This window comes from Seriola dumerili, unplaced genomic scaffold (genome assembly GCF_002260705.1).
Source record: "Seriola dumerili isolate Sdu_G_001 unplaced genomic scaffold, Sdu_1.0 BDQW01000226.1, whole genome shotgun sequence".
In the NCBI taxonomy this organism is placed as follows: domain Eukaryota; kingdom Metazoa; phylum Chordata; class Actinopteri; order Carangiformes; family Carangidae; genus Seriola; species Seriola dumerili.
In genome coordinates, this window is record NW_019174481.1 from 4,190,352 (window position 1) to 4,217,076 (window position 26,725).

At 40.6% G+C, this 26,725-nt stretch overlaps 1 protein-coding gene across 1 annotated transcript; it reads left to right on the forward strand.

Moving 5' to 3' along the window:
• The first annotated feature begins 1,762 nt into the window (after nucleotides 1–1,762).
• Nucleotides 1,763–25,946, forward strand: LOC111228847 (rap guanine nucleotide exchange factor 4-like). Its single transcript, XM_022754937.1, has 30 exons — nucleotides 1,763–1,861; nucleotides 5,953–6,095; nucleotides 7,633–7,721; nucleotides 8,762–8,908; nucleotides 13,188–13,260; nucleotides 13,605–13,660; nucleotides 14,628–14,734; nucleotides 14,894–15,015; nucleotides 15,532–15,715; nucleotides 16,068–16,152; nucleotides 17,007–17,067; nucleotides 17,733–17,809; nucleotides 18,327–18,473; nucleotides 18,863–18,957; nucleotides 19,144–19,229; nucleotides 19,769–19,847; nucleotides 20,698–20,848; nucleotides 20,941–21,029; nucleotides 21,142–21,169; nucleotides 21,255–21,330; nucleotides 21,993–22,139; nucleotides 22,339–22,436; nucleotides 22,754–22,879; nucleotides 23,167–23,345; nucleotides 23,509–23,599; nucleotides 23,728–23,778; nucleotides 24,102–24,189; nucleotides 24,311–24,375; nucleotides 24,510–24,564; nucleotides 24,678–25,946. Exons 1-30 carry the CDS (start codon nucleotides 1,794–1,796, stop codon nucleotides 24,803–24,805), a joined length of 2,991 nt encoding a protein of 996 aa, XP_022610658.1. The 5' UTR covers nucleotides 1,763–1,793; the 3' UTR covers nucleotides 24,806–25,946.
• The last annotated feature ends 779 nt before the right edge of the window (nucleotides 25,947–26,725 follow it).

A 26,725-nucleotide genomic window follows, 5' to 3' on the forward strand; every position in this document is an offset into this window, starting at 1 on the left:
TCCCTGTTTTATGGGACATAAGTCATAGTTTTAGGCAGGGCCGAATGCTTAAAACATCCCTGCTCCTCATCAACTGCTCCCTTTCCATCTCCCTCCCCTCCTCCCTTCGCTGCGGTGACAGACTGCATCCCTGCTGCTGCTGCCTCTCACATCACTTGGGTTGAAACAAGTTGCTGTTCATATACATGAATCCTTCAAGGCCACGGCAGCTGCATCTTGCAGTGGTCTTTATTTAGCTAGATCAAAGCCGCTGTATACAGAATCAATGTTCATATACAGCTTGTGTATGCCATGCTGCCTTATAAAGACAGTGTAATAATGACACTGCACAGATTTGGTTGCTTTTCTTCTTTCTCATCACAAGACCTTTAACCAAATCCCATTTTTCATTATGATACTTTGAATATCAAGATGGTCATACAGCACTGGGTCTTGTATAGTATATTTTGTAGGAGGTAAGGAGGTATATAGGTATATTATAGGAGAAGAGGAGATCATACATCTGGAACTTTGGTCATTATAATATTGTGATATTGTGTTAAATCTTGGCTTTTTCTTATACGTTAATCTGCAAACATTAACTAACATTGTTTTTATGTAACTAGTTAGATTGTTCCTGTTGTTGTTACTCTTCCAAATGGTTAAATTGCATACCACTTAATGCCCACAGTCCTATTCCTGGGGGACCATTTGCTGCATATCATATCCCTTAAATACAGGCAAGATGCCAAAAAATAATATTTAAAAAAAAAAGAGTGGATAGGAACTGGATAGAATTGGGCGTGTCGTTGTGGTGGACTGTTGTGATGGACTGTTGTGATGGACTGGACTGGTTTTTACCATAAGGTTCAGGGAGTAAAAATATGCTGTAAAGTGTGAGCAAGGTCATTATTTTCAATTAAATTTTGACCCCAAATATCCATTGCTGACGATGATGTGCATCCGATACACCTTTTTCACAGCAGACATTTTGACTTGCTATAGCAGGCAAAAAGCACTGACGATGACTCTTGACTCTGGTGTACTCAAGTGTCCCACTGAGCCATCACAATATGACAGTGAGGCAGCACACCAAGACCCTGAAACATTGAAGCTGCGATTTATAATGATTTGTACCTGTGGCTGTGACACGTCAAAATGTGTTCTGTGAAAAAGACCACTGGCATTTTGGCACATTAATAAGACACTTCACCAGCAGCTGAACAAATCAGAAAGCGGTTCAGGCTGACCAGAGAGGGGAGCACACTCCCCACCCCTGTTCACTCCACTGTTATAAAATTTCTTTTTTTTTTTAAAGCCCCATAGTGTCACCCCCAAAATATGGGCATGTCAGAGGTACATTAATGAAGTATCTGATATATTATATTTTGTAAGTTGCCTGCCTCGGCTGTTGTTGTTGATTGTTGGACACCACAGTAATACTAACAGTAATATTCATTCAAGGTACACTGCAACTACATGTTGTTGTATTCTTTCCTAATGAGTTGGCCAAAGTTAGTAAAATGTGAAGTAATTATCTGAAGCATGTACTGCAGTGTGTTTGTCTGTGAGCCCTCCAGCTGCCCTCAAAATGCCCAATGAGGCAGACTCACACTAGTCATCTGCACATGCCTTGATGAAGGCAACAGCAACAGCAGCAGCAGCAGCAGCAGCCGCAGCCGCCTGTTGTTGTGTTGGCAGCTCGAAGCAGAGGGGCGGGGAGGGGGCGCAGTCGGAGCTCACGTTCATTAACGACCACCGACAACCGGGAAGGGAAGCCTCCTCCGGTAGCATCACACACACGGCCGGGGAAGATGGTCGCGGTGCAGACGTCCCCCAATTCGTCTCCGTCTGCGGAGTGGATCTGCTGTCTGGATAAAAGGTGGGTGAATCCACTCCACGATGCACCTCCACGCCGCGCATCCACACACGGCAACGACCGTACGTGTTTTCTCAGCCCTCTTTCATTCATTCGCGTCAACGTGATTAATCGGAACCGGCGATCGCTGCTTGTGCAATGTGCGAGTGTGCAATATTAGCGTGATACGCCTTGTTTGTAGCACATTATAGGTTACTGTCGTTATCAGTGAATATATGCCCCTCATCGCGTGATTGTAAAGGCTGTAGGGCATAACAATATACACCCTCGTTTTTAAATTCCTGTTTTTGTATCTCCTCGGTCAAAAAGGCGTTGGTGGCTTCGAGGTTCACTGGGATGTCTCTGCACTGCATGGGCTGTGGTAGATGGCTCAGTAGACGCACATGGTTTGTCTGTCTGCCTATATCAAATAGCTTTACGTTTTCAAAATACTACTGAGGGGTATATGTGAGTGATTTCTTGAAAGATAAGGATTAGGGGCATTGTTTTCCCATTTTTGCGTAAGTGCTGCATGTGAGGCTGTGTCTGTCTGCTCTGAACAGAACAGGTTAGAATAACTGAACTGACAATTTACAGTATGTTTATTATCAACTCTCATCCTCATTTCAGAAGCTGCTGTAAGGTTTAACTGGTTTGGTCCATACCGTCCCTGTCTAGTGACATAAAGGTCCTATGCTGCCAGCATACTGGGCTGAAAAAGCCCAGTATGCAAGGGAGAGGGCTTTAATAAATAAACATGATGAAAGGCCACCTGTACACTAATTACTGTAGCTGAGTAGATGATATGCCTTACACCTAAAAACAACAAAGATATATAAGACATGCACCCCACAGCTCATACACCCACACATACTGTACACACCTCACTATGACACATCCCCACGTTACCATTGGCAACCTGAAGCTACCATCTTGTCTTCTCATCCTCACCTGTAATAAGATTGGATGTATGATCTGAGTACAGTGTGCAGTCATATTCACTTTGCTGTCATAAAAGACTTCATTGCATTAAAATGAACATTTTGCCAGTTAATTTAGTAAAAAAAAATGTTTTTGTTAAATTATATTTGTCAGGTTTAGTTAAGTGTGAATTGTTGTTTATTTTCTAAATACGGAAAATTCCATAATATAATATAAAATCATTGTGAGAGGGGTGTGACCCTTATAGAGCTAAAATGCTGACAAATCTGGTGTTTAGGATGAAAACATCCAGCAAACAGAAAGCTACGATTCTGTATAGCTTAAACTAAATGCAGCCCATAAGCAGTAGTAGGTGGGTGTCAGTAAGGGCTGGCTGAGTCAACAGAGTAGACTGGACAGGATCTTGTTGTAGAGCACTGAGTGCTCCTCAGCTATGCACCTCTTACTCAATCAATATCCAGCTCAGTGTGTGTGTGTGTGTGTGTGTGTGTGTGTTTGGGACCTTTCATCTAGAGTATCTGTTGATGTGAGCAAGTGAAGAGTGAGAGGCGGGGAGGGGGAGTAAGGACAAGGGAGTATAGGCAGAGGTTAAGATGTGACTGTCTCTAATATATCTGTGCAAAGACATTTATTGCCAGTGAGTGTGAAGTATGTGAGATAAGATCTGATTTGTTTTGTTGAGTGTAGCTCCAGACTGGTAATGGACGGTCCAGTCAACACACACAGCACCGGTCCAGATATCATTTGAGGCTTAATGTCCCTTTATGGCAGGAAAATAGACGCATGCATCATTGTGGGATACACTATCAGATGACATAGTAAACAATTAATCAGGTTAATGATTAAACAGGTTAAACGTATTCTCTCCTACACAGAACGTGTAGGTTAATTTGTAAATATGTCAAGCCTGAATGAGTAATTTGATGAGTAATTTTTAAATAAGTAAATCGTAGTCTGAGCTGTGTGTGGTGATTTAATATTCAGTGTTTCTAACAGGATCTCAGGTCGTTGGTGGTGATACAGATGGGTGCTGTGTACACACAATTCAAGAGTCACTGCTACAGTAACGTATTAATCTGCCAGCTCATGAAATCTGTTTGTGTTGAGGCTGTCTGACATCTTGGATAGCTGCCACAAATCAACCTATGATTTATTTGTCTGGAAACACCAAATTTTTCCAGATGGATGTTTCTTCAAACAAGCTGCAGAACCTTCTGGTGTCTCTCAATTTTCTCCTCATTGTGTCGTGTGTGTGTGTGTGTCTGTGTGTGTCTGTGTGTCTTTGTGTCTGTGTGTCTGTGTGTGTGTGTGTGTGTGTTAGTCATAATTTGTGGTTGAAAGCTGAGATCTTTGCTGACATGGACAGTGGGGGTGGGGGGGCTGAGGAAGGAGAAGTCAAGGAGGAGAGAAAAGGGAAATAGAGGGAGGGTGAGTGAGGTAAGGTGAACAGCTCTCAGGTCACATCCGTTGCACACCAATGGGCGAGGCAGATTCCTCTGGACAGGCAGGGAGCGAGCAAGCACAGGACATCAAAAGAGAAAGAACAACAAAACAAGGATTTAACCAGGGGATTATAAATGACAGATCTTAACAGTTTCATTGTAGACGAATAGGTGAAGGGTGATGCTGGTATTACCAACTCAACCCTGAAGAGTTAACCTCTCTGTCTCTCCCTATTGTAGTGTGTGGGAGTCCACCTGTCTAAACCATTAACCCAGCCTACACTGGGATATGATGCCCTGCTGGAGCACCGAGGGCCAATACGCAGCCAGTAGGTGGATGATGGGAGGATGAGTCAGAGACAAAACAAGGGAGAAAAAGATAGAGAGACAAAGAAAAACCTGTCTGTAATCACCCAGAGCTCGTAGCAGATGTTGTGGGACTGTAAGATGTGTTGTGCAGTGTAGCCCTTTAGGCGTAGTCTGTGTTTATCTGGGAGTATCGTCCCTGCTACTGAGGGCAATCTACTGCTCGGGGACACAAATATATGTGTGTTTATCCCTATATGTACATGTGCGTGTGGGTAAAGAGGCAGTCATTGCTCGCTGTGAGCTTGGAAAGCAGAAATAAAAGGATAATAATAATGGGAGGGTGAGGGTGTGTTAGTGGTGGGACTTAATGGATGGAGGGAAATGTGGTTTGTGCCAGTAATGGAGAGGAGAAAATGGGTAGCTTAAAAAAGAAGAGGGGTCATTTTTTCTTTTCCATCTTGCCTGTTGTGTTCCTGAGAGGAACAGGCAAGTCTTGAGAGAGGAGAGGAAAAAAATGGATGTGATAAGATTAGAGAAATGTTTAGTGGAGGCAGACAAAGAAGAGAGCTGGGAGTGAGGGAAAAGGAAGGAGCTGAAGGAGGAGAGGGGATAGACAGCCTCCCGTCTGTGAAGGAAGAAGCCCACGGTGCATTAGCTATTCTGTATGAACACACACATACACACACGTGCAAGGATGAGTCACTAGGAGAGGGAGTTTAAGTGAATGAATGGGGCTAACTACAGTGTGTGTTACTCTGAGACGTTTTGGCTCTGTAGTTTTTCATCACCACATCGCAGAGAAGAATGTTTAAGCTCTTAGATCAAACTTCAAACTGTGTGTGTGTGTGTGTGTGTGTGTGTCTGTCTGTCTGTCTGTCTGTCTGTCTGTCTGTGTAGATGTCTAACAGTGACGTGCATGTGTGTGTGCTCAGATTTAAGCGTATTAGAAATAGCAGCAGTACAAATGAGATCTTGCATCAACACCCTGTGGGGGGTCTGAGCCGAGCGAAGTAACGCCTGCAGCTCTCCACTGTTATCAGCAGACAAAAAATGAAAAATGAAGCAGCGTGCTCACACACACACACACACACACACACACACACACACACACACACACAAATGCATACATAACACTAAAACAATAGTGCTGTCTTTAAATTTAGAGGACAACACCACTGATTTTTCAGGGTTTAGTCCATTAACTAGTGATTACAAACATTTAACATCACTGCTAACCAATTTCAAAAGCACATTGTAGGTTTTTGATCGATTTCCTACCCTTCAGGCAGCTATGGGCTTGCATGAGATGGATAATCCATCACAGTGAGCAAGTTACATCATGCAGTTAATCATTTTGCAACACCACTGATATGCTTATTTAACACCTAATGCAAGATCTAATGGTGGGTCTTCTCTGCACAGGCCCTCGGAGCGCTCAGGAGAGGATGTGGACATTATTCTGACCAGACTGAGAGAGGTGAAAGCCTTTCAGAGGTTCCCATCTCCGCTTTTACTGCAGATCTGTGCCTGTGCCTTCTATGAATGCCTGGAGAAAGGCATCACCTGTACGTACACACACACACACACACACACACACACACACACACACACACACACACATGCTATAGCTGGATTATAAAATAATGCTGTTTTGCAGAGACTGGCTCTCTATGGGAAAGCACAGTAAAGTATTCATCATACGGTATACAGAATTATACTGTTCTATTAAGTCATTATACTGTATGACAGTCAGGCTATAGAAGATCTTTGTTGTCTTCTTAAGACTGTTTGAAGTATGATGGATGGGAATGCAAAGTACTGTGACCATTTTAATTCAAATCATGCAAATGTTATTTTAACTCTTCACAGGATATAATTGTTTTTGCATAAGACCACTCTCTTTAAGAAACCTTTTTAGAGCTTCAACTAATGATTATGTCATTATCATGTAATTTGTCCATTATTTTCTTGATTAGTAGTTTTGTCTATAAATCCTCAATAAATAGTGAAACATTTTTCCAAACCCAAAGATACTCACTCTACACTGAAGTATAAAAGGGAGAAATGCAACAAATCTTCACATTTGAGAACCAGGAACCAGCAAATATCTTGCATTTTTACTTGGTAAATAACCTGTCATGATCAATTTACTGGTCATTTCAGCTTTAAAGGGCTAGTGTGTAGCATTTAGTCAGGCCTATTAGAAATGCAATATAATATTCATAATTAGATTTCTATTAGTGTATAGTGTTTTCATTAGCTTAGAATGAGCTCTTCACATCTAAATAAGGAGCTGGTCCTCTCCCATGGAGCACAACACATTGCACTGCCATGTTTCTACAGTAGCACAGAATGGACAAACCAAACACTGGCTCTAGAGAGGGCCTTTCATTGCATTTTTATGTTACTTTAAGGCCACCGCTTGGAAAAGGAGGGGTGAGGTGAAGGGTTAAAATCAGAACGTTACAATATGCAACCTCACTGCTAGATAACACTAAGTCCTACACACAGGTGCTTTAAAGCATGTATTTTTTTCTTTATTTTATTTTAATTTATAGCAGGCATGTCTTTCCCTTTCTATTAAGGATGTAAAATTAAAAGTTTTTTTTTATCATAATGCAGTTTCTACCATTTCTTACAAAAACACACATTTATGACATGATTGTTTTATGTTTCTGACCATCTGTATCTAACTAAGCGAGTTTTTGATCAAGTTTTTGTTTTAATTTCCATTTTGAATAAATAGATGAATAGATAATCTTAATTGTCCCAGAGGGAGTTTTGTCTTTCCAGCCTGTATATATTCCACATAGCAATACTGTACATGAAATATACACTTGTCACATCTATGCATACACACTCATGCCCCTGCCTGTATCCTAGCCTGTATTTATAAGCTGACATGATTGACTGTGACATTGCAGCAGAGCACGCGCCAAGAAGAAACATTTAAGTTTGAAATAGAGAAATGCTGGTGATATATTGGGGAATAGTCATATGAGTTTTTATGAATGAATCAATCTGGTAATAGTAATAAAAATGTGTACTACATACTATGCACTGAATGTATTTTTACATGCTGTTACTCTACTGTTTCTGCAGTGTTTCGACAGGGAGACATAGGCACCAGCTGGTATGCTGTTCTCTCTGGTTCCCTGGATGTCAAAGTGTCAGAAACAGCCAACCACCAGGTAACATCAAGTTCAAATTCATGCAATTAAGTTCACATGAAACTTTCTCATTCTCAGTTGTCCCGCTGTGTATCTGCTTTGGGTTTTTCCTGTAAATCATTTGAATCACCAATGAATGAATTAATGAATGAATCTTCATGCATTAGCACTACTGGGTGCATTTGTTACTTTCCCCTCTATTTTTGTTAAGATGTACTATTTGTTATGGCTGCCATTTTCCTATTGCCTCTCATACAGTTTCTGTCCTAACCTTCACTGTCAAGATCCAGGCTGCTCTACAAGTGCTCCTCATGTTAGAGAGCTGGTCCTGCATGACTCTCTTCAGTGCTGACATTGTTCTGCTACATTAGCTTGTGTCTCCCTGCTTAAATATGCCAGAGCAAAGCTGCCACAGCACAGAAAACAAGTCCACTGAGGATTGTGTTTTCCGCTACACTTTATACCCTTTATTCGAGAGTGTGGAAAATAGGGTTATACTGTACATATAGAGGAGAAGAATGACATGTGGGAGAAGAGAGAGGGAGGATTTATTTCTCAGTGAAAGACAGAGATAAGAAGCCCCTCCATTGTGAAGCGTCCTCTTCATGTATGTAGCCCTAAAGTGCCATTGGTGGCCTAGTTTCTGTGGCTATATTTGAAATGTCAGTTTGGACAGCTGGAAAGGTTTGCATAGCATGCGGAGTATTTGTCTAAATAAGTGGACAGCGTGAGTATATGTGTGTGCACATGTGGATGTGCATTTGCTTGTCTCTAGCCTCTCCAATATCTACCACCTAGAGATATTTTCCTTACAGGAGACTCTGTTTACCAGGCCCTCGTATTTTAATTTATTTGCATTAATTACCACATATTATTCTGTCTGCTCTCTATGTTTGTCCATGTTCATAAATAAAACCTTATACATATTGCTGGTTATTACTGCTGTGGGGTATCACAGTGTCGTGTTTCTCGATACTGCTAAAAAAACTGCATCATTATAACTGACTATTACTCCTCTGTGACAGCAGCAGTTTAAACAGATATATTTTGTTTATGTGCAGGATGCAGTCACGATCTGTTCACTGGGGATTGGGACAGCGTTTGGAGAGTCTATCCTGGACAACACGCCACGCCATGCTACCATTGTCAGCAGAGAGACCAGCGAGCTGCTCCGCATCGAACAGAGGGAGTTTAAAAGCCTCTGGGAGGTGAGAGACAGAGAAAGAGTGTTAAAAACTGTTTGTATCTGTGAGTATGAACTTGAACTTCACGATTCAGCATGAACTCTCTCTGTCTTGGTAGCGCACCAAAAGGTTTCCATCTGGGGAAGAGCTTCCCCATTGACACTGAAATTTTCAGACTACCTTATATTGTAATTGTGCTTTTAACCACAAGAGGGCTGTCCACCATAACAGTGCCTTTTGTTCCACCTATTAGATACACACCTCAGGTGACACTCTACAGTGAGTTATTTAAAGCACAGAGACAGAGAGAGTGAGAGAGAAAGACAGAGAGAGAGAGTGTGAGAGAGAGGGAGAGAGAGAGAGGAGAGTGTATATACAATACATGCCTGTGTGTGCTTGTGTGCAGTACTGAATTTCTATTGTTTTCAGAGCCTCATGTGACTGCAGGATTTACAGTACAAGAGATAATGCACCAAACCAATGCACCAAGCTGCATACATGTAATATTTTGATATTTTAGTGCAGGCAGTGAGATAAGAGAATCTAAACATGATAAGTGCAGGGATTTCCTTAAGCTGGCGTAGATGACTTAATCTGCTTGAGTAAATATAGTATTTATTTATATAAATATGCAGAAATGTGTGATGTGTCTTAGTGAAAAAATGTTGATCTCATGGCAGATATTCTGATATGTTACTGCAGGAAAGGCACAGGTGTAATCAATCACTTTCCTTTGCAGTAATTAACGTCATTACTTACACCTGTTCTTTTCCTGCTACGACAAGTCAAAAGACATAAGAACACATTTATTGTCAAAACGAGTTTGAGGAGGACATGTCCCAACTGGTGCCCACTCAGTGCTTATGAAACAAAGGACAGTCATACACTGGAGGCATTTCAATGGGTAAGAATATTTATATCCCTACATAATATTGGTACATTACAGATATAGCTTAACACATTAAAACAAAAGAAGGAAAAAATAATACTGTTGTAATGAATGGCTTAGATGATGCATGTCCAGAATACAAAAATTCCCAAATATGTCATGTCAACAGCTCAGATATAGCAAACAGATAACTGCATGATACAAGACTCCTGGTACAATGAATAAGTGCTCAGTAACATGGCTTTGGCCTGAGGACTGGCATCGTCTTTGGGAGTTGGCATCATAGTAGCTGCCTCTCTGTGGGCCTCCTTGTTGAGGTTACTCTCTCAATGCACTGGGTCCCACTCAGAGAGGAAGTCCTGGCAGAGCGGTAGGTCGGTTTACTGTGGCTTCACAGTCAGTACCCAAAGGCCACAGGTGTCTACCCTAAACTTGTTTTACTGTTTGTCTTTAGTTTTTTCACATATACATTATTACTGTCATACTTATTATAATATTTATAGTTACCTCTACCAAGGAGGTTATGTTTTCACTTGTTGATTTATCAGCATGATTGTACAGAAAGTACTGAACCGATTTGCACCAAACTTGGTGGAGGGATGGGGCATTGGCCAGGGAAGAACCCATAAAATTTTGGTTTGGATCTGGTTGAAGGGGCTGATCCAGGAATTTTTTTTATCACTTTCCTTAACAAGGTGAGATAGGGAATTTTTTGACACCTTCACCAATTTCTCAGGAAATAATGTATGTGTCTTGGTGTCAAAAATCAGACATGACCTTGTACAATTTGGTTCAGAGCCAGATAATAATCTTGATCTGACAGAAATGATTGTCTGGCCTTGGCGTAGGTAATGGTAATGTTATTATATGTAATGTATTATGTCAGAATTTCTATCGGACATTTTGTTTCTAATTGTAGGGAAACAGTTGTTTGTTCACACTGAGTTTAGAGGTCAGGCTCAAAGTAAAGAGTAATTTTGTGTGTCTTGCTTAAGGACTCTTATGAACCCTTGAATCTTGAATCCACCTCAAAGACTTTCATTAACTTAAGCACATCATTGACTTCAAAGCAGTCAGACGGCTGAAGTGAAGGCTTTTATTTTTATTACCTAACGTGAAAGGTTGTTTTTCTTCAGTAATGAAATGGTGCGTTTGTGGCTTTTTACTGTTTGATGACTATTAATAGATAAATTTTCATTGGTATAAGTAAATTATAAATTGAATCATGCAGCATTTTGCACATAATAAAGGTTTTGGTTCCATGCATTATCCATGGTTTATAAATGTTTAGAACTCACTGCTGATAATTACAATGGCATAACAATATTAGACAATTATAAGATATATATTTTTTAAATAGTTATTATGCATTAAAAATGTGAGTACTGTTTTTCATGTTTACAATTCCTCTCTGTTTAAAAGAGTACTTCAGAAATAAATGCTGCTTTGACAGCTTTACTGCTCTGTGTCTGTACAAAACACATTTATCTATTCATTGTTGCGATTTATGAGAATAATAATGTCCTCTTTAGTATTATTATTACGAAAACGTGATACCTCCATTTTATGTAACGGGAGAATGTAAAAGCTAGATAAGGCAATAATTGGGTATTAGAGCGTGTGTGCTATCTTATTATTGGGCTTGTAGTGTTTTGTTTGTGAACTAAGTGCACTCAGTCTCCCTCTCTGCTGTCTATTTTAGGACAGTAGACATAAAGCAGAAAACATAGCCCGAGGTTGTTCTCTTTTGAATCTTATTCAGCTCATAGTAAAAGGATCTTTGTGTTTTATGTTTGTGTGTCTGTGTGTGCATGTACGCATGGGCTAATTTGTGTGCATGTGCTTGTGTATGGTGAGGACTAGAAAGCTTCGAGATGAATGCAGTCATGTGTTTGATGAAAGGATGAAAGAAAAAAAAAAGCGCTGCTCCATAATTTTAACACCAAGTGAAAGTGAGATGAATAAATGGGACGTGAATGTAAAACAGCTTGTTGTTCCTGACAGATGTGTGTAAATACACAGTGTATCAAACCGCTGACGGTTGCACAGCTCTGGACTATGTCCGGCTGTTATTGTAAGTCTTTCCCACTTTCTTTCTCTTTCCTTATTTACTCTTCTTACCCTTTGACCAGCTCTACATTTCTCGTGCCCACTTCCTCTCTCCTCTACGGGCCATGTTGTGTCTTTTGCCAGCCTCCTTCCTTTCCTCGCTCCCTCCCTCTCCATCCTCATCCTCACGACTCCTTTCTTTCCCTCCTCTGGTTGCTCTCTCTGCCTCTCCCTCCCTCTTTCTCTTCCTCTGCTAGAGTAGCTCAGTCATACAGAGACTGAGATCACCGTGGTAACCTGTAAGGGGAAAGTGGTCTGGTTCTTGGCTCGATCACAGTGAGCGAGTGAGTGAGGGAGAGTGGGAGACAGAGAAAGACACTGAGGCAACTGTGTGAGAGGAAGAGAGAGCGAAAGGAAGTGAGCAGCTTGTTTTGAGCAGGATGCTATCCGGTGGCATGTGTGTGAGTTGTAAAGGAGCAGAGGGCAGCTCTTTGGGATTTCAATCCCTCCAGCTTTAGGCAGCTGAGTGTGTTACCCCAGGTGAGTAGTCTGTAGTGTGCATGTGGGCAAGATAGACTTTCACTGTAATTTTTCATGTTATTTCTTTTTGTTGTTTTGTTGTTTTTTTTTTCACAAAACTTCCAGAGATTGTTTTGTAATGTTTGTCTTTAATATTGGGATCAGGTAAATAATTTGATTGTCTTTTACATAGAAAGGTGGTGTTTGTGTCTTTAGATCAAACAGATGCTCTCTCTGTCTCTCTCTGTAAGAGTGTGTCTGTGTTTATGTCTGTCTATGTGTGTGTGTGTGTGTGTGTGTGTGTGTGTGTGTGTGTGTGTGTGTGTGTGTGTGTGTGTGTGTGTGTGTGTGTGTGTGTGTATGTGTGTGTGTGTGTGTGTGTGTGTGTGTGTGTGTGTGTGTGTTCCTGTCCTCAGAAGGCACATTCAGGCTCATAATTGCCTGCTGTGTGATTTCCAGTGTCTCTGCTATAGAAATGCAAAAACACTTTGTTTTTAACAGCTGTAAGAATAGCATCTGTACACATTTAACAACCTCAACTGCTCTCATTAACCCTGGTGTGTGTGTGTGTGTGTGTGTGTGTGTGTGTGTGTGTGTGTGTGTGTGTGTGTGTGTTATATAATGTTAGTTGTTCTGCATGTAAATGATCTTGGTTGTACAAAGGGCTTTGTTTTGAGGCACTTGCAGTGTGTGTGTTTCAGAGTAACACTGTGTGTGTGTTGAAATGTAAGGAGTTTGATGTTTAATAGATGATGTATTATAAAAGGTGCATCATAACAGTAGAGGTGTAAATGTTTTCAAGTCTGACGCTGAGTCTGATGTGTGCATGCACGTTTTGTCTTGTAGAAGTATCGTCAGAGCCTAGCTGGACTGTTGGCCCCTCCTTATGGAGCAATGGAGAGTGGATCCAACAATGACAGTGAGTAGATACACACACACACACACACACACACACACACACACACACACACACCAGAATGAAATAACTGTCAATGTTGCTAAAACAGTTAATTAGAGGTCAGGAAAAAACAAGTATAATGTATTATAATAAGTTATTATAACAACTTTAAAACTTTTTTTTTTTTTTTTTTTTTTTTCCCTTTTTTTTTTTTGTTTCCCATCTGTTTATCAGGACTTCTTGTGCAATAGAGCGTGTTTTAGCATTTAGCATCTAAGCTACATAATGTGTTTTAATGTTTTGTGAATCCGCCCTCTGTAGACATCTTTAAATTGACCAGGCTGATGACAGTTTTTCCTCCTCAGGACTCACAGACAAAGACAACATGAACTCCGACTCGGCCAACAAAGCTCACAACAAGGTAAACACTCACTCCAGTTTGAACCTAAAGGTTTGTCTTGGATTTGCATAGGAAGTAAAAAAAAAAAAAAGAGAGACAACATCACAACTTGATCCTTTTAAATAAACTTGTTTCAGAGAACTGTGCCCTTCCTGACAGTACACAAAGCATAAATGAACTAAACTCACAACCAGTATACTGTTATATAATATACAGCATCGTCTCCAGCAGTCTTGGATTCCTCTGTGTCCTCACTACTTGTGTCAGAATATCTATGTGGACATGGAATTTAAGGTTGAGCAAAAACGCATGTTTCAGTCTCATAGAGAGGAGATCAGTTATTTTAATGTGTGTTGTAGTTCATATTTGAAACCAAAAGGTACGTGAGTCTTTACAGAAAACATCCTCTTTGTTGTGAACAGTGTAGTAAGAACATGGTGAACCAGGCCACAGTGTCATAACATCCAGCACTGCTGCAATCTTTCATGTTTGTGAATGAACCAGAATGCCAGAATGGATTTTGGAGGTGTGTGTGTGTTCTGTGAAGAGACAAGTGACGACTCACAGCTGTGATCCTCTGTAGTCATGCTAATGCAAGCTAATTCATGCACATAGAAGAAAGATCCCATCTGCTCAATTAGCATGCCTTTCTTTGTTGTTTTCATTAGCAGCTGTGTGCGTGCATGCGTGCGTGTGTGCGTACACATCTGCCATTTTCCTCTCTGTCTGAGATGCAGGTGTGATCTGTGCAGGATGTATTTGCTTGTCTGCGCTGTGTTTTGACGCAGTTTTACTGGTACTGTATGAAGGATGAACCACAATCTAAAATGCACATATGCTCACATATGTCACTTCTTGTAAATGTGGTTTCAGATTGGTATTAACCTACTCTTAACTTTGTCCATATAAATGTTGCAGCATAGGGTAAGCAAAAATATGGCTTGTCTTGTATCACAATCAACATCCGTGCCACTCTGGTGTTCGATAGATCCCCTCAGAGAAGCTGCAGAGAGCAGGGAAGGTTCTCCGCAATGCCATTCTGTCCAGAGCCCCACACATGATTCGAGACAGGAAGTACCACCTCAAGACATACAGGTAGGAGCATGGTTGTATAAAATCCAACTGTGTGTATTTGTACTGAATTATGAACACGCAGCAGCTTTGGGAATATTCCTGGGATGATAAAGATATGGGGGCTATTTTTAATGTTTCCGCATTTGCTATTCGAACAATGTATTTTTGTGTGTATTGCAGACAATGCTGTGTAGGCACAGAGCTGGTTGACTGGCTGGTGCTGCAGAGTGCGTGTGTGCTCACGCGGTCCCATGCTGTTGGGATGTGGCAGGCACTACTAGAAGAAGGGGTACTAAACCACGGTAACTAAAACCATAGCTGTCTCTATTACTTTATCTTCATAGTGCATTTTGTTAAGTTTAGTTCCTCATGACATACTGTAGTCAATCCTTAAAACTCTATACAAAACAGGTAGAAAGTTAATGTTTTCATGTTGTCCTTTTTTTAATTTGTATTTTGCTCAATGCATAAATTAGAATTTATTGCTATTGCAAGTGCAAAATAGAGGCTGAATTCTGTAGACAAATTTTAGACTAAAAGCAAAGTTTCACTGGTTGACTCTGAGTTGGAGTGTGGGTTTTTAATCTTAACATAATTCACAGTGAGAGAGTCAGTATGAATACCAGAGTGAAAATTAATTAGAAGTTTTGAAGCACAAACATAAAATATAGATGTGGTCTTGATCTCAGATTCTTACACTTCAAAGATGATGTCTGAAATTATGTTTTCAGATAAAAAAACATCTCTGATTGCATGTTTGTGCATTTAAATGTTTACACTTGTGTCTTTTGACCTGTATGTGCTTGTCTGCTCTTCAGTGGACCAAGAGCTGGGTTTCCAGGACAAGTACCTCTTCTACCGTTTTCTTGATGATGAGGAAGAGGACACACCGTTGCCTAGTGAGGAAGAGAAGAGGGAGAGTGAGGAAGAGCTGCCAGAGACCATCCTCTTCCTCGCTCAGATTGGACCTGATGCACTGTTGCGCATGATCCTCAGGAAATCGTCAGTCACTCAATAGTATTACTCACATCACACTGGCAACACATTACAGTTCTTTATATATAATACTTTGAATTAAATCATGAAAGTTCATCTCACCATTCCCCCTTCCTGCCACATTTATACATCATTTATAGCTCTATATTTTTTATTTATGCCAGACAGTTGGCATATTGAACCAAATGTCATCCAAAACCAACAGTAACATACAATATATAATAATAATATGACCAAATCATCTATACTCTCTACTTTTAAAACAACATTCCCTAACCCTAACCATTCTGACTAACGTGTGTGTGTGTGTGTGTGTGTGTGTGTGTGTGTGTGTGTGTGTGTGTGTGTGTGTGTGTAGGCCTGGTCAGAGGACAGGGGATGACCTAGAGATCATCTACGATGAGCTCCTTCACATCAAGGCCTTAGCTCACCTCTCCAACACTGTGAGTCAGACGGTCTACTTCTCATTTAAAGGGACAGTACAGACTTTTCACAGTACAGGCTGTTAATTCGCCAGAACCACTTGCTACAGACTTTTTGTGTTTAAGACTAGAGGGAGACGTTGTTGTCACTGTCAGCAACCCTCCCACCCGTGTAATGGGACACACTGTTACACACAATCTGCTCTGTGTTGGCAAGCGTTCACCGTGTGGAGGAGGTCTTAAGTCTGTACCGGCTCCAAAAGTGTTTTTGTTTTTGCTTGCATATTCTATACAGAGCATTTCCCTGCCAGAATAAATATTACGTATACAACTACTAGATGCAGTCACATTATTATACTACTATAAGTTACATGAAGCACATTTCAAGAGTCGACAGTTTCCCACCCAAAGGGCTTAAATCACATTATTTTTAACCAGTTTTTAGTCCCACTAACAAAGCTGCTTTCAATCAATTTGATAACTTTCTTATTATTACTTACATACAACAAAACATTATTTTGTCATTCCAAGATCGTGCAATCTGCTAAAAATGTAAAATTGTGTGTGTGTATATATAAAAATAACAGTAAAGGTTATTTGCAAATTTCAGCAAGGTAAGGTAATTCAGCAAGTGTATGCTGTTTCATACTCTGTGAACATACTGTAGAAACAGACATAGAGATGCAAAGATACTGTATATCTTCAAGGGCAGAAATAATGTAACTTATCCTCATGATGGACTGTGAGGACTCCCGGGTCACTTTGAATAATCCTGAAAAACCCTGATCTGTGCATTTTCCTGTTCCCACACATATTTCTGCAGTGCAGCAAAATCCAATACGACCTTAGTTTGGAAACTGTATTCTGTTTTGCAGGTGAAGAGGGAACTGGCAAGCGTTGTGATCTTCGAGTCACATGCAAAAGCTGGAACCGTGTGTGAGTTTTCACTTTGTCCTAAAATACATTTTTGTTTGTGTACATATTTTGCATCTGATCTGCACCCTGGTTTTCAGGGAAAACATCTGTACATGAATTGATAGAGAAGTGCCACTGTTCCAGGAATATAAAAACTGTGTTCATAAAACATTCTGGGCATGTCTTAGTACTGCCAAAAAATATTGATGTCTTTATTTGATGCCTTGTGGTAGTGTATGCACATGTTTTCTGATGCATAGGCTAAAAACCAAAAACAATCTTAGGAATAAAGAATGCTATGATGACAATTAGTGAATTACTATTTTACTGAAGAAAACATTTTGTTTCTCAGGCAAATTCTGCAGGTATAATGACTGAATGAATGTCTTTATTTTATGATTTCCAAGTGTATCTGTAGACATTTATTTGTTATGGACACGATATCCAGTGATATCCTTAGGAATTATAAGTCACACTGAATGTAAAAATATGTGTATCATGTCTGTGTGTGTAGATTAGACTGAGTTATAACTACAAGGACTACGAATTTTGACACGACACACGCCTCACGTCTCTCCCTTCACACCCCCCTCCTATAGAGGAAGACCTCTGAAAACCTCTGGTTTACAGATTGAGCATTTTAGTCATGAATGTGGGGTAATATGTGTTTGTTCTTTACCTTCCAGTGTTCAACCAAGGAGAGGAGGGCACATCATGGTACATCATCCAGAAGGGCTCCGTCAATGTGGTTATCTATGGCAAGGTGTGTGCATACATGCTTGAATGCCTTCATCCACCTACATACTTATGTTTTCTTTGTTTGACACATGAGCATTGTTGTAGTTTTCTGCTTCATTTGATGATATTTCATGTGTATGCACTGGATTAACATGCGTAGCTCATCATGTCTGTGTGGAGCAGACCAGCAGGCTTGGAAACACCAGCAGTGGAGTTTGGCAAAGTCTGCTCAGCTCACCGTGAATCATCACTATGATTAAATGGCTTAAGGGATTGTACGCATACACAAATTCACACCACACAGCCACTGTAGAGGCAGATGTACTGTACACGCTCATGTGTGCATCTGCACATTTATCACGCGTACATACAGAAATGCTCTATGCACACATACAGGCATGCACGTGATCCATCCTAGTCCTGAATGCTCCTGCTTCTCTCTGATTTTTCTTTAGGGTTTAAGGACTAATAAACTCTGTCTGTGTCTGTGCTTCTATGTACCTTGCTATGTCTTTGCATACGTGTGTGTGTGTGTGTCTTAGGGTGTGGTGTGTACACTCCATGAGGGTGATGACTTTGGGAAGTTGGCCCTGGTTACAGATTCACCTCGTGCTGCCTCCATTGTCCTGAGAGAGGACAACTGTCACTTCCTTCGTGTAGACAAGGAAGACTTCAACAGGATACTCAGGGTAGGTGGACAAGAGCTGGACATTTATCCTGAGTCTGATGGGTAATTACATTAGAATCAAATTATTCCCTTTGTTCCAAACTGTTCTAAATACTGTTATTAGCAATATATATTCACAAAGTCACCGCTGAGTCTACATTCTTTAACCAATAAGTCAAAGGTTAGATGCATTGCATTGAACACCACCTTAAGGAAAAGGAAAAATATATATAGATCCATTCATTCATGCTGTCTGAGGCATTATACTGCACTGTGTGCCCGGTAATGCCGTCTCACAGTGATGTTTGTCTCCCTCCTCTGGCATATGAGCTGTATTGCATTTTAAATGTCGTATTGTATCTTCTTATTCCACACACAGTGATAACTGTATTGTGGATTTTGTACATGCAGGATGTGGAAGCCAACACAGTGCGTTTGAAAGAACATGAACAAGCTGTGCTGGTGTTAGAAAAGAGTCCTCGCACCTCCACCCTGGGAAGCATCAAGTATGTGTGTGTGTTTGGGTGCACATATCTACACACATTTCCAACAAATGTTCATTAAGACATAGCTAGGAGTAGACAAAAAAAGCAAAAAAAACAAAAAAATTCCTAATTTCTCTCTCTGTCTTGTGTAAAAGTGGATATGTGTTTTTATTAATGCAACACTTTGCATCCTCTCACCTTCTGAAGGTACACTGTGATATCAGGAACACCAGAGAAGATTCTTGAGCACTTCCTGGAGACCATGAGGATGGACATACATCATAGTGAACCAGGTAGCCAGAGAAAACTATGAAACGAAGGCCAGCAGACCTAAACTGGAAAGATGATGGCTGAGATTATTGTGTGTCATATACTGCATTTTAAAAGTGTATTGAGAGCTAATCATATTGTATAAACGTGTAAACAAAAATGAATTCATTAGTATTTTTCCTCTAAAACAGCACATCTCTGTTGAGCCTACATTATTCATTGATATTTATTCAGTGATACTATGTTGTATGGTATGTACCATGGATTTATGTAATAAAATGTCCCTTTTACCTCAAGTTTTAAATTCACAATCTGAAAGGTTGGGCATACTGAGTTTACATAGGTTTCCTCTTAACTCATCCCTTAGTTAAAACCCAAAACACAGATCATTGTGTCAGATTACCATACCAGGGACCAGACAGCTAAGCAAGATGAATGGGTTAATGATGAATGGTATTTTCACAACCTTCTGAGCCTCCTGATTCTATTGCACTTCATTTCCTCCCTTTCCCTTCTGACCATCTTCCCTCTTGCCCTCTCTATTTTTCTTCTCATCTGTTAGACCCAGCAGTGGATGATTTTGTCCTCATGCACTGTGTCTTCATGCCCAACAGCCAGATGTGCCCTCTACTCATGGCACAATATCCTTTCTGCCTTTACTCTGTCTCGCTCTCTCTGCCTTGGTATGGACTCAGTATTTCCTTTTATTTTTAATTCATACTTTCTGTGATACGCATTTAACCAGATGCACCTACAAATTTCTAACAGTAGCCAGCATGTTATGTTGACAACGTGTCCAATGTTTGCTGCATACTATATCAGTGCTACTGACAGCATCTTGGATTGTGCAACTTACAGTTCTGCTTAGGGAAGCGCTGAAGCAGCAGTTGACCATCCAGCACTAATGAACTGCTGACTGACTGCTCACCTCTTCACACCATAGTATGAAGTTGTAATCCCAGCTGAGAAGGTCTTTTCTTGTTGTCTTAGTCATTGTAGTGCAAGTGTTCAGCGACTTGTTTTACCACTGCTGCACTGATGATTATACATAATAAACAGTCCCCTTGTGTGGAACCTGGATGTGGTGAAGAGGCTTAATTATGGCCTTGAGTCGATTCTCCACAAGTATCAGTTCTATTTTCAGTAAAGCGTTTAGTTCTCGTCATGTGTTCCCTGATCAAGTTGTATGACAGTTGAATGAGCTTGGGGAGCTACGCTGCAAATAAAAAATGTGCTTGAATTGTGCTGTGATAGGTTTAAACACAACTATATCTCTATCTAATTTTGTTTGAGAACCTAACCTGTATCTTAAACTGCATAAAAATATGGATTTGGCCGCCATGCTGATTCGTTGAGATGCATGCTGTGGTTGAAAGGTTTTGAGCCCCGGATGAGCAGCTGACACACTGGATCTCTCTGTGTTTACAATCTCAGAAACATGAGATCTATTTATTTATTGATCTTTGTATTTATCTTTAACCTTGTGTGCACCTACCATGCGGCATCTCCGCCTGGCTCTGAACAGGAGAGGTTGGAGTATGCGCTCAACAGTAAGAGGAGGGCCCTCATTCTGGCCCTGCGCTGGGCCAACGCACACACATACCTGCTACAAGAGGAGCCTGCTGCAGTCTCGTTCCTGGAGGTAAACATGAGCAAGCTTTCAAATGCAGTAAATTACTCACACCGATCCTGTGCATGGTCTGAGTGCAGTTCTTCCTCTCTGTCTCTCTGCAGGAGTTGTATGGAAGTTTATCAAATGATTCTCGGATGCTGAGAGCTCTGAAGGACTTGGTTCCTGACCTTGAGAAAATCGTCAAATTACAGTATGTTTCTCAGCCCCTACACATTAAACTTTCTCTTGATGTTTAATGCCCAAACCCAACCCAATTTATTTATTGAATAATTTTTTGTTGCTACACTTTTTTCACTTTGTAGTTCAGAAGAAGCCAAGTCAACAAAAAAGGTATGCCCAGACTACAGTTTTTATAAAATGTTGGCTGCATCATTGTGATGTGGACACTGACACATTGCCCCATGTCATTTAACAGAAAAGCCTAATACGACAGTTCAGCAACGGAGAGGAAAGGCTGCAAAAAAAACAGCCCATTAGGAATCAGGATGACAGTAAGTTTGTGTGTGTGTTTGTGTGTGTGTCTGCTAGTGGCAGAACTTCCCAACATAAATGTTTGCCAGATTGCCATTAAGTTTTAATGAGGGTATTCATGGTCCTGGGGAGATGAATTCTAACATTACAGTCATCCCCTGACCTCTTCTGTAAAGCCACCATCACACCAGAACCAGGATTCATAGTTTTACACCAGAAACAACTAATGGGCAAGGTTGTCATGACATTTTCTGAGTAAAAGTATGTAAAATCTGAAATCCTGAGTACAATGAATTTTCCTGCCATTCATGTGTGTGCAGCAGCTGACTAGTGTCTGGTATGACTCATAGGTTATGGTGCACAAAGCTGGGAGCAGGAGTAACTATTTTGGTATAGACACTGGGTGAGCAGCTTTTATTGCAAGGAATAGGCTCCCATATTTGGATTCATACATCCATGACAATGAAAAGCAAGATCTTCAGTACGATGCTTGTTGTATCCAACTGTTTTTTGGGTGTAATAACCATCACAACCTTTAAGGCTGCTAGTCGGGCTGTAGACTTTACACCGTGTTTTGCTAGTTGTGGACAAATGCATCTTCATCTTGGACATTTTATTCATCACAGATCAGATGTGGCCACATACATATTGTATTTCAGTCTTATTTTTGCATTGTTTCTAGTCCTACTGAAGGTGTACTGCAGTGATCACACATACACAACTATCCGGATCGCTGTGTCAGCGTCAGGAAGAGAAGTGATCGGCGCTGTGGCTGATAAACTTGGCACCACGGACGAGCTCCTGTTGGTCCACCTCAGCGCCGCCGGTGGTAAGAAGACAGTTTCGTTTTAGATGGGAAAGACATGTTCAACTGTGACGTCACCAACAGACAGATGATCTGTAATTTCAGTGGCTTCAGTAGATGAATAGAACCTCAAACAACTGGTGCATATTTTCCCAGTGTCTTTAAGTTAGTGTTGGGACGTATCTGGGTGGTACAGCTCAACTATTCTCTCTATGTGTTTCAGAAAAACAAATGTTGAAGCCTAATGACGTCTCAGTATTTTCTACTTTGGGCATCAACGGGCGATTATTTGCCTGTCCTCGAGACCAGCTCAACAGTCTGGTAAATGTTTCCCATGTTTACTTTGAATATGTTTTTATTAATCTGTTTCACAGTACTAAGGGTAATATTTGAGCAACGGTTAAGAATATATAGGAATATATACATACAGTGACAAATTTTTTACTTTAACTTAAAGTATATTGGATATTGAACCTACAAACCAAAAACAAGAAACCAAGAGTGCTGAATATAATACTTGTCTTGAGTTGTAATACATCTTTGGCCAAAACTACATGTGTAAATTGTGTGTGAACCTGTGAATACTCACTATTTATATTCTTTTATGTGCTTGCACATTTGTGGGTTGTGTGTCTCAGACTCCTCTTCCAGAGCAGGAGGGCCCCTCTGCAGGCTCCATGTCAACGTTTGAGCTGATGAGCTCTAAGGATCTGGCTTACCAAATGACCATGTTTGACTGGGAGCTCTTCAGCTGTGTACATGAGGTATCGCACAGACACACTAGAAACAACCTCAGGCCATTACAGTGTTGTGTAGGGCCTAATTTTACACACAAAAAACAATCTCATAGTCAGATAACTGTGTCGGTCCATACATATGTAACATTTTACTGCAAGTTGGCTTTTTACAGGCCTTCTCCTGTACTGGTGCAGCATTATTGTTCTTAACAAAAACCCTGCAGGACAAATGCTTAATAGATGCATGGTGGCAGGACCTGTCCATTGGATTAACTCTAAACCTGCTGCTCCTGTTTCCTCCCTCTTCTCCCCAGCACGAGCTGCTCTACCACACATTCGGCCGGCAGAGCTTCAGAAGAACCACGGCTAATTTGGATTTATTCCTACGGAGATTCAACCAGGTTCAACTGTGGGTTGTCACTGAAGTCTGCCTCTGCGGACAGCTCAGCAAGAGAGTCCAGCTCCTCAAGAAGTTCATCAAGATAGCTGCACAGTGAGTAGGACCTGCTGGTCCTTCACACACTTCATACTGTATACACATTGTTTTGTACACATGCACTGAGATGAAGAATTTCTTATATACAGTAAGGTTGACTTTAGTTGCATTCACTTTATTTCTTGCTTGTGTGTGTGTGTGTGTGTGTACTTGTCTGTAGCTGTCGAGAGTTTAAGAACCTGAATTCATTCTTTGCCATCATCATGGGGATGAGCAACCCTGCTGTCAGCAGACTGAGCCAGACGTGGGAGGTAAACATCTTCTTCGAAAAACCAATTAATCTGAGTCTAGATCTTCAGGGAACCTTGTTTGTATTCTGCTGTTGCTAAAGTACTACATTCATGTCTCCTGTCACTGAGATCTTATCTGTTTTTGGCAGAAACTCCCCACAAAGTTTAAGAAGTTCTATGCCGAGTTTGAGAGCATGATGGTAAGCTGCATTTTGAAATCTTTCAAAACACATTTAAAGTGGCTTTTGATTATATCTTTATGGGTCAGCTGTCGTCTCAGAGAAAAAGAGATACTTTGAGTACCAGAAATGAAGTTCCATTCATCACAATTATACTGGGTTGGCAGCAGAAATCTCAGTGACATACCTAAAAACCTGGGTGAATAAACGCAGAACTAATAGCTAACTAAATGGCTATATATCACTAGTGTTAATCAAGAAAAGTAAATAGTGTTTTTAATAATAAGGGTGAGCCAACATTTGAATGTATTAGATATTAACTCTATTAATTCTTCTGATGACAGGACCCATCCAGAAACCACCGGTCCTACCGACTCACTGTTACCAAACTGGAACCACCAATCATCCCCTTCATGCCCCTCCTTCTCAAAGGTATGACTCACTGTGGAGAATGTCTACATGTCTTTATGGGAGCACACCAGTTGCTGTATCATATAGGAATTCATTATGAGACACAGCTACCATTAAATTTAATAAATGTTTTTTTTTTCAGATATGACATTCACACATGAGGGCAACAAGACATTTATTGACAATATGGTCAATTTTGAGAAAATGGTGAGTTTCTGATAACAATGAAAAGGCAAATTATTTATTTATTTATTTAGCTTAAGTTATATGCCAATTTTTAACAGTGTTATCATCTTCCTCACTCATGCGTGACTAATATGTTAATCTCTTTATTTCATTAGCGTATTATAGCTAACACGATTCGGCAAGTGAGACATTGTAGAAGCCAGCCTTTCAGTAAGTGGCATGTTATTGATCAGTGCACCTACATTACATTTGTCTGCTGTCTTTGCAAATATTCTTTCTAATGATGCGTTCTCTTATCCCGTCCTTTTCTCTTACTGCGTTAGATCCCGACATATGCCAACCAAACAAAAACCAAGCAGAGGTACGGGGTTACGTTAGGAAGCTCTGTGTGATTGACAACCAGAGGGCGCTGACGCAGCTCTCCTACAGGCTGGAGCCTCGGCGGACATGAGTTCCAAATCTTCCACCACCATCGCCTTGTCTGTGACGTTAGCATAAAACAAACAAACAACAAACAAAACACACAAATTACCTGGATAAAATAACTCAACACACGTGGACATTCAGTAGCAAATCACAACAGTCAACGACTTTAGCACTATAATGGACTCTTATGGATCAAGGACTTATACTGTGCCATTAAAAGCCTCTTCTTCCTGGACAGACAAACTGTTCAGCTGCTCCTGTCGCTGTGTCTCAGCCCCCAGACTGATGGTTTATACCATACTAGCTATTACTGTTTGGGACCTGTTAGATAGAACTGTAATGTATAGAACTTGAATCAATATCCTGCATGACTGAACTTCATAGGCTCTGTGTTCTATACAGTGGATTTCTATCGAAGTGTCCTGTAATGTTGTGCTACCCCAAAATAAGCCCTAGTTTACAATATATTACTGTATCTGCCTGTAAAGCAAATCTTACTCTCCTGACGGTCCTACTCATAGACGGAAAACACACAAACTGTAGTGAAATCTAGATTCCTCATTTTCCCTATTGAATATACGGATGAATATGAAATCTGAGAGTACTTATTTATTTCATAATCTACAAGTATGTCAAAGTCTTTGAGAATCTTTAGGATTTGATGTCCTTTAGGTGAATATCAGTGTCCCTTAACTAGTCAGACACTTTCAAAACTACTTAACAGAGCATTAGTTGAATTAAAGCCCTAATGGTATTACAGTGTTCAAATTTGTCACTATACTATTGCGTTTTATTTTTGCATTGGAGGAAAACTCCTGAAGAATATAAATCATTCTAGATGATGAAGTTGCTTGGTCGGATCTGTTCTGAGGTCAGCTGTATAACCAAATTGTACTCCCTTGATTTGGAAGCACTGATTGTGGGTATGGAGTCTAAAAGCAACTTCTACTTAGAGAGGAAGTCTTGTCATCTCCCAGTTGTGTTCAGTCCCTGTAGTTTTATTTTTGTATATGTGGGTGTAGACTTTTTGAGTGTGTTCTTGACAAATGTCATTCATTTTCCTTTTGATCTCAGGAGCTTTTGATGTGATGGTGTGTGTCGAGAACTGCCGTGAGGCTGGCTTCCCCCAGAGCAGCCTGTAACTGTACTGTATGTGTAGTCTGCCTTGTAAATAAAAAATAGCTAATTTAACAGTGCTAATGCTCTGATCACGTTCTTCAGAGTTGCTGTAAGTGTCTTTTATCTCTGTCAAAAGTATTTTTGCTCCTTTTAGCTTTTGATTTTTGCAAGTCATCCAATTAATTTTGTATATTCACGTCTCTCCTCATCGGACAGGGCCTCTGGTTGACAAAGACAGGCTAGCTACATAATGACCTCTTCATAGTGCCATCCATCCAGTGGTCAGACTCTCAAGAGAATCAAAATCATCAGTTTATTACATCCATTACTTTTGTCCTCTGAGGTGTAATAATTCATTACAGCTTCTCGGAGCTACCAGTAAGTCCCCAGCCTTTTAGTGATGCTTTATTTATTCAGTGAATCACTAAGTTCTGCTTTTGCACTTGATTACTGTCAACAACTGAGAATTGTAACTAACTTCCCCGAGCTGATCTCACCTGTCCCCACACAGTGATGTCAGTGCGGCTATCTTGCTTGATGATGTCACTGGGTCATTCCTGTCTGGTTGAGTAACACGCTGTCCCCGCCTGGCTTCTCGGGTGAGTGTGTGTGTTTTTAGCTGCTGAGTGTGTGAGAGATGGACTTGGGTATCTGTGACTGTCAACCTTGTTGCTAACTGATTTACTGTGTCTGACACGCTATAGGCTGGAGTTGTATATCTCTGTCTATCTGTGTGTGTGTGTGTGTGTGTGTGTGTGTGTGTGTGTGTGTGTGTGTGTGTGTGTGTGTGTGTGGTGTATGGAGATCTTTATATAGCCACAGTTAT

Excerpts from the sequence above, each read along its gene's own strand:
- LOC111228847 (XM_022754937.1), top strand. The coding sequence starts at position 1,794 with ATGGTCGCGGTGCAGACGTCCCCCAATTCGTCTCCGTCTGCGGAGTGG. Across the intron at positions 8,909-13,187 it reads AGTTTAAAAGCCTCTGGGAG|AAGTATCGTCAGAGCCTAGC; the intron begins GTGAGAGACAGA and ends TTTGTCTTGTAG. Across the intron at positions 21,030-21,141 it reads GAGAAAATCGTCAAATTACA|TTCAGAAGAAGCCAAGTCAA; the intron begins GTATGTTTCTCA and ends TTCACTTTGTAG.